The sequence below is a fragment of the Miscanthus floridulus genome, chromosome 4 (assembly GCF_019320115.1).
Source record: "Miscanthus floridulus cultivar M001 chromosome 4, ASM1932011v1, whole genome shotgun sequence".
Taxonomy (NCBI): Eukaryota; Viridiplantae; Streptophyta; class Magnoliopsida; order Poales; family Poaceae; genus Miscanthus; species Miscanthus floridulus.
In genome coordinates, this window is record NC_089583.1 from 17,743,286 (window position 1) to 17,752,184 (window position 8,899).

The window sequence follows — 8,899 nt, forward strand, 5'->3', positions numbered from 1 at the left end:
CCCGATTAGCCAGGACCTAGGCTTTCAGCCAGCACATCCTCAACGCGGCTTTCCCGCCATAGTATCGACCACCAATGAACATTCCAAAATACTCCAAGGAAATGAACCTCGGCCTGTGGCTCGAGGATTACTGGCTTGCTTGTCAAGCCAGTGGCGTGGATAGCAATTACTTCATTATCTGCAACCTCTCCTTGTTCTTGGCCAACTCAGCGTGAACATGGCTAGAGCACCTTCCGCCCAATAGGATTCAAAGTTGTGCGGACCTAAAGGAGATCTTTTTTGAGTGCCCTAGGGGCAAGGCAAAGCGGGATGAGGACTTCGGCGAAGGCGCCTCCAACCGCTCAAACAAGAAGAAGAATGAGCAATGACATAGGGGCTCGCTCATGACTACTACTGAACAAAAGGGTGGCTGGGCGCCCACCGAGGGCACCCTTGACCACTTTGAGAAGCTACTCGAGGGCCTGTGCCTGAACCATGCCTTCCCCATCAAGCACCTGTACAAGGAATGTGACCTCATGAAGCGGTTTTTTTCTAGTGGCTCCAAGAAGGAGGAGTAGAGAAGGAAGCCTGAGCTAGCAGTGGATGACGCTGAGGAGAAGGACGTTGGCTTCCCAGCGACAGATGGCCGCCTCATGATCATTGGTGTTAGGCAGCTTATGACTCCAAGCATCACACAAAGCTCACGCGCCGCAAGGTTTACACGGCTGAACCGGCCACACGCAATTTACTTCGGTGGTCTAGATCCACGATCACCTTTGACCAATCAAACTAATCAGAGAGCATTCCATAGCCATGTAGGTACCCGCTCATGGTTGACCTGGTCGTCGGCACGAAATGGCTCTCTAAGGCACTGATCGATGGAGGCAGCGGCCTCAATATCTTGTACACTGAGACGCTTGATGCCATGGGCATCAGTCAGTCATGCATTCGACCGACTGGAGAGCTATTCCACGACATTGTGCTAGGGAAGCAAGCCTTACTACTTAGGCAAATTGACCCACTCGTCACCATTGGGGGTACGACCAACTATAGGACGAAGACCCTCACCTTCGAGGTGGTCGGATTCCACGGAACCTACCACGCCATCCTAGGATGACCGTGCTACGTGAAGTTCATGGTTGTTCCCAATTACACCTATCTCAAGCTCAAGATGCCAGGTCCTCATGGGGTCATCACCTTACACACCTTCTTTTAGCGCGCTTATGAGTGCGAAGTTGAGTGTTGTGAGCTCGCCTCAACGATTATCGCCTCCAAGGAGCTCGCAATCATCAAGGAGGGGACAGTCGAGTAAGTGCCTAACTCTAAGGCTAGATCTTTTGAACCCATGGAGGGTGTCAAGGAGATCCTCGTAGACCCCAAAAACTCTAGGGAAAGGTTGTGCACATTGGCACCACACTCTCTGCCAAATAGCGTGAATAGATACATCTTCGCGTGGAAACCCTGAGACATACCAGGAATTCTGAGGGAAGTTGCCGAGCATGCCTTGAAGATTAGGCCAGGCTCCTAGCCAGTCAAGCAATGCTAGCATCACTTTGACGAGAAGAAGTGCATGGCCATCGGTGAGGAGATGAAAAAGCTTTTGGTGACCAGATTCATCAAGCAAGTGTATCACCCCGAATGGTTAGCCAATCCCATTCTCAAAAAGGTGTGTCCAAAGGATTCATTTCCTTTGCCACGCATAGATCAAGTAGTCAATTCAACCTTGGGGTGCAAAACCCTCTGCTTCCTTGATGCATACTCCGAGTACCATCAGATCACGATGAAAGAGTTCGACCAGCTCACGATGCTATGTCACGATGCCATTTGGCCTAAAAAGCACAGGGGCTACATACCAGCGTTGTATGCTCAAGTGTTTCCGAGGACCTCATTAGGCAAACTATTGAGGCTTACATGGATAACATCGTGGTCCAATCCAAACAAGGCAACCAACTCATGGTAGACCTGGAGCAAACGTTCACCAAACTTTGAGTAAACAGCATCAAATGCAACCCCGAGAAATGCGTTTTTGAGGCCCAAGGGGTATGCTACTCAGATTCATCGTCTTCAAGCATGGCATCGAGGGCAAGGCCAACCCAGAAAAGATCTCAGTCATCACAAGGATGGGCCCAATTCAGAACCTAAAGGGGATTACAATGAATTACATCATTTCATCTCGTGCCTCGGTGAACGAGGCCTCCCTCTTTAGCGGCTCCTGAAGAAAACCAACCGATTCACGTGGACACCTGAGGCATGCTCAAGAGGCTCTCGACAAGGTCAAGGAACTCCTAACAAAGGCCTCGATTCTGGTCCCGCTGACCAATGGGGAGCCGCCCTTGCTCTACATTGTGGCCACCACGCAAGTGGTCAGCGTCGCCCTAGATGTGGAAGGGGAAGAAGAGGGACACACCCTCAAGGTGCAGCATCCCATGCACTTTGTTAGTGATGTCTTGTCTGACTCCAAGACTCACCACCCCCAAATCCAAAAGCTCTTGCACCATCCTCATTGCCAAGAGGTAGCTACGCCACTACTTCAAGTCACACCCGATGATGGTCATGATGTCCTTCCCTCTTGGTGAGGTCGTCTAGAACCGAGATGCCATATGAAGAATTACAAAGTGGGCACTCGAGCTGATGGGTTAGGCATTTCATATGCTCCTTGGATGACCATCAAGTCCCTGGTCCTGGCCAACTTCGTTGCAAAATGGACCGAGGTCCAAATGCCGCTAGCTGCCATCGACCAGAAGTATTGGACAATGTACTTTGACAGATTAGTAATGAAGAAAGGTGCCGGCACGGGGCTGGTCTTTGTTTCTCCCCTCGGAGTATGCATGAGGTACATGGTCCACATTCATTTCCTTGCCTCTAACAATGTGGCAAAATATGAGGCACTTATCAATGGACCACACAATTACCTTCAACTATCATGTTCAGTGACTGATAAATGGACCTATTTCAGTGTTCGAAATAAAATTCAGACTTGACAGCTCAAGATTGAACACTACACAAAAATGGCAAACTTTTATTGAACTTCGCATATAGAGCAGGCAAACAATGTATAAGCACCGCGCTTACACACAGTTGGCCACTCAACCCATTCAAATAGAGCTAGGCTAAGCGCTTTGCGATCCTATACATAAATATAAAGATAACTAGTGAAGGGTGTGTGCCATCGCGCGCATGTGCAGTTATTTACCTGAAGAAAGAATAGCCTTTTGAGAAGGCACGTCGCTTTCTTTAGGCTATGGAAAAGTATGAAAAGTAAAGCATAACAATTGTTCAGTAGTAAGTGGTGTCACCACTGCAAGCATACAGAAACCTAGGATTTTGAAAAGGCACGTCATTTGGGAGCGTTGTCCTGATTTTAGGAATCTACTCTAGTTTTCATATCTGTGGAAAAGAATTAGGAGGCACGGGAGCGCCACGCGCGCGCGGTCACCGTGCGAGTTCATGTCTCCAGATGATATATTATCGAGTTTGTTAGATTCATTTGAGTTTGTTAGATCGAGTGAACAATTTTAGAAGTTTGTTAGTTCAGTTTGGATATACCTATAAGGCCCAAAACATTTGTTAATGAATGGTTAGCCAGAGATTGAGAATTATCTCTCTCGCTCGCTAGCGAGTTCATGTCTCTCCCGTCTCTCGTGTGTTTGCCCTAGCTTGCTTCTCGGCACCACAACACAACACCACCAGCTCGCCGCCGTGCCTTCAAGCACGACCAACCATCTCTTATTCTTACTCGCTGTGTAACAACCTGGTATCAGAGACCATGTCGACCTTTGGTTTTGCCACCATGCCCACCACTATCACCGCCACAATCATCCCATCCTCAGGCACTCCGATCGCCACCTATGTCGCCATCATACCGTCCCTGTCACTCGTGCCCCACCACCAATTGCCATGACCGCCCTTCCCACGGATGCTCTCAATGCGCTCAAGGCAGCCATCTATGGCCTCCAGACCCAGATGGGGGGCTCTAACACCAGATGGACGACATGGCCACCCATCTCACGGTGGTCGAAGGGCGTCCATCATCCTCCTCACAAGCTTATATGGCCTACCCAGGTTTGGCGGCCTCCCAGCCATGTCGGCGGTGTCGTCCCCGGTCATCTCAGAGCTTCTTTCCGCACCACCAGTGTTACCATCGCGGGCAACCCCTGCTCCATCGGCATTGGCCTCTGTGATGGTGACTACCCAACTGACAACGACCTTTGGCATTCCCATGACCTAGATTTGCTTTCCCCATTCACCATCACCTGTGCCATCGTTGTCCCCCATCATGAAACTCCCACTACTCGTGCCCTCTGCCCCTATGGCCACGCCGCCTCCACTGCCGTACCTCCCACTAGTACCAGAGGGCATCGTCATGCCCTTGTACCACAAGCTTGCATTCCTAACCTATGACAACAAAGAGGATCTGCTTGGGTGGCTTAAAAAATGCGAGCAATCCTTCCGTGCTCAGCAAACTAGCCAGGTCGACAAGGTGTGGCTCACGTCAAACCACCTCACCGGCCCAGCCCAACAGTGGTACATCGTGCTCGAGCGCGATTTCGGTGCGCTCGAGTGGGAGGAGTTCAAGCGCTTGTGTCACCAGTGCTTTGGTCTGGTGATCAGCACGAACCATCTGGTGGACTTGGCACACATGTGCTTCACCTCCTCGGTCGAAGCTTACCTGGACACATTCCAAGCGTGGCTAGTGCATGTGGGCCACCTCACGCCGTACCAGCAGGTGTAGTTGTTCACCAGGGGCTTCCAGATGCCATCCTTGTTGACATCGAACTCCACGACCCCTAGGACTTGCAGCGCGCCATGAGGTTGGCGCATGCCAACGAGCGTCGCATGGCCACGGCCCCCACTTGCTTTGTTGTCCCCTCTGACTCAGCCGCCTCGCCGCACCATCATGGTGCGACCGACACCGGCATCATCCATAACATCGGGTGCCTCAGGGTCACTGTAGCCCTCATATCGTCGTCAACAACCACGTTGCGCCCCTTCAAGTGGCTGACACCGTACAAGATGGCTAAGCGCCTCAAGCAGGGGCTCTACTACAATTATGATGAGCCCTACCTCTACGGCCACAAGTTCACTCGCCTCTTCTTCCTAGAAGTGTCAGACTACATTATCGAGGAGCCGGACGACTCTAACGACACACTAGCTGCGCCAGTATCTGAACCGCCCCCATTAGACCTAGAGACGCCCATGATCTCCCTATCCATGTTTACTGGCATACGCTTGGAGGACATGAGGTAGCTTCATGTCTAGATCGATGCACATGAGTTTATAGCCTTGCTGTACTCTAGCTCGATGCACAACTTCATCAACGCATCGATCGCACATTGAGCCGGCCTCCAGTTCTACGACAGACGCAGCGCCCACATCATGGTGGCTAATGGCGACCACATGGCATGCTGTGGTCTCGCATGCAACATCGCTCTCTAGATCGGGGAGGAATATTTCACGCTGGACTGCTATTCCATTCCCCTCGACTGCTACAACATCATGCTTGAGGTGGTGTGGCTGCAACATTGTGCTCAGGGTGGCATGGCTATAGTCCCTAGGGCCTATACTCTGGGACTTCAATGACCTCTGCATGGCCTTCTAGCATCAGGCCCGCCGCCACATGCTCTGGAAGGGGATCAGCTTGACATGCTCCAACATTCCACCAACCAGTTGCCTCCACGCCTGCCGGCTACACACGACCAAGGGCACTGAGCTTGCACTACTGGAGTGCCTCTTGGACACCTACGACAATGTCTTCAGCATGCCAACAGGCCTATTGGGAGTGTGTCCTAGAGATAATCATAGAGATGATTGTATTGCCTTGTATCCATGACACATTATGAGTCCATTGAATATCCATTAAAGACAACTTGTATCGATTATCAATTATGTGAATTGTTTGTGGAACTCTTTACTTGTATGGTTATTCTATAGTTGTCCCTGATTGGAGTTCATGTGAGGACGTGCATGAATATTAGATTAGCACATTATTAGTTGATGACTATGTTTCACAAGTCATAGACATGGAGATGTCAAACTAATAATGTGGGCACATGTATGACATGTAGGCTGGACTGACCCAATGTGAGATTGTCTCTATTCACATCATATATGTTATGTCCTTAGACCTGAGATTGTTCTATGTATTCGAGATGTGAAACGATCTACTTAGGGACTATCAAACGCTACTCCACAACTGGGTAGTTATAAAGGTGGTCTTTGGGTTTGTTAGGAAACATGCTACGAGACATAAACAGTCAAGATGGAATTTGCCCCTCTCCATGTGAGAGAGATATCACTGGTCGACTCTTGATTGGATCAACAAATGCATGGCCATGCTTAGGTTAAATGTTAACCTATGAGTTGGACCAAATATCGAGTGGCAAGGGAATAACATGTATGTGGTTTGTGGTGGTTCGTCTAATATGATCATTTGCATATGCATAGGAGTTGACACGCCTTGCTAGAGGCCGCTATCAACTATTGGGCAAGTAGGAGTACTCAACCCATGTCTATGTGTGCGTGAACCCATAGGGTCGCACGCTTAAGGGGCTGGAAGCCTAATTCGGGTTTGACCCGAATTAGACTAGGTTTAGGGTTCCTAATGGGCCTCCAATTTGGGACCTCATTAGGGATGCCTATATAAGTAAGAGGAGGGGGCGCTACCTAAAAACCCACACCTATTGGTAGCTGCCATCGCCCTCCATGCTCACGCCTATTGCTCCTCGTGGACCTAGCAGTCCGGAGGCCACGCTTCTTCCCTGTACGTGTGGGATACCTCGGAGGTGCTGCATCTGGAGCACTAGCACGAACCGCATGGGAGGAACGATCCGCAAGCAACGAAAGGCCGTGATAGACGACCACACAACTGCACGGCACTGCTCAACGCGTTCGACTACATCAAGTCGCTTCCACTGCTCCTGCGCGTCTCGTGGTAATTCTATAACCTACAACTAGCAGTAGATCCTGGTTTATGACGGACGACCACACAACTTGCAGGAATTCATGACTGGTATAGCCCTTATGTGTATGTGATGCATGTATGTAATTTATTCATGGCTTGCACATCATGAGGATGACAATATGGGCAGGAGCCACATAGATATTGTCAATTTATTGTAATGGCCTGCGTGCCAACCTATGATGATCCTGTCCACGACTATGTAATTTTATTTCACTGCCGTGCATTAGATTGAGATAGTCCTAGTGGACTCGTCACAGAAGGATGGCGTACATGGATCATGGAGATGGTGATCACCATGATGAACAGATTGATGGTGATGGAGATCCCCAAATTGACAATGGGCTATACCAAGTCATATCTGTTTATATGCCGTTCTTATTATGTTCTACTTTCACGTGCGGTAATGTTTTTGTCTACATATGCAATAGTGAAGTAGAATGATCCCTCAGCAATGTTTAAGTTTATATGCTCCCCCAAACCTGGCACTGTCATGAGTCTTGTACAATTGGTGGTGGGTCTATGAAATTAGGGTACCACCAGTTTTCCTTGACTAGGCAGGTTCGTATCGGATACTTACTGCAAGAAGGTTTGGTTACTTGAATGAGGTCATCCTAACGGTTAGGGACCTTGGGGCATGAGTCGTTGGGCAACACATGCATGGAGATGCAACCCCAACAACAAGAGTCATATGTGATATGATTAGCAAGGAGTTGCTTACCGATCTACCATGTCTTCTAGCGGTGATGCTAAAGCTCACTAGTCGACTTGTTAGTTATGGGTCTTGAATCACTAAATTTCAATTGAGGGATATTGATTTTAGTGGGAGTAGATTCTATTAAGAGTTTAATATGATTTACTCTATCTTGGATACTTTTGTCTTAGTATTTTGCATTACTTCTGCTGTAGATCAATGGCCTCTAGCAAACAATCATTTACTTTGTGTTCGATTCTTGAGAAAGATAAGTTGAATGGAACAAACTATGCGAATTGGATCCACAACCTGGGAATTGTTCTCAGGGCTAAGAAAAAGGAAGATGTTCTAGACACCCCATTACCAGATGAGTCTGCTGATAATGCACCTGCTGCTGAGAAAAATGCATACAAGAAAGCATGTGATGTTGATCTTGAAGTGAGTTGCCTTATGCTTGCTTGTATGGAACCAGATCTGCAAATGCAGTTTGACAACAATCATGCAGCACACAATATGATCGTGGTGCTCAATGATATGTTCTAGACTTGAGCCAGGACTAAAAGGTTCAATGTCTCTAAGGCTTTTGTCGAAACCAAGCTGGCAGAGGGCGCACCAGTAGGGCCACATGTGATCAAAATGGTTGGTCATACTCAGAGGTTGGAGAAGCTAGGCTTCCCACTTGGCCAAGAGTTGGCTCCTAATTTCATCCTCGCGTCTCTTCCACCTAGCTATGGGAACTTCATCTCGAACTACCATATGCATGGGGCAGAGAAGGGCTTGAATGAATTGTGTGGCATGCTTAAGACAGCAGAGGCTGACATCAAGAAAGGTGCTGGCAGTAGCCATGTGATGGCTGTCCAAAACAAGCCTAACTTTAAAAGGAAGGGCAATTATTGGAAGAAGAAGGGCAAGGCTAAAGATAAGATCTCTAAGCCAAGCCATTCTGCGCCCAGGACCGAACAGCTTTACAACAGGATTTTATCAAACTCCATTGGGATCTACTGGAGTTTTACTCGATGATCGTAACAGGATGACGATTGCATTGATCCCAAAGAAAAGGAATCCGAGGGAGATGAAAGAAGCAGACCTATTTCCGTGTGCAATGTTTTGTACAAGATTTGTTCCAACTAAGATTGAGAGAGTCTTTAGATCATATTATTGCGGAAGAACAAAGTGCCTTTGTGCCTGGCAGATTGATTAGTGGCTTATGAATGTATTCACTATCTAAAGAGAAAGAAAGGAAAATTTGGAGCTTGTGCTGTCAAGCT

At 48.5% G+C, this 8,899-nt stretch overlaps 1 protein-coding gene across 1 annotated transcript; it reads left to right on the forward strand.

Annotated features, from left to right (window-relative positions):
• The first annotated feature begins 4,288 nt into the window (after positions 1–4,288).
• On the forward strand, positions 4,289–4,711 carry LOC136548144 (uncharacterized). Its single transcript, XM_066539765.1, has one exon. The coding sequence runs from the start codon at positions 4,289–4,291 to the stop codon at positions 4,709–4,711; it is 423 nt and encodes a 140-aa protein (XP_066395862.1).
• Positions 4,712–8,899: the final 4,188 nt, after the last annotated feature.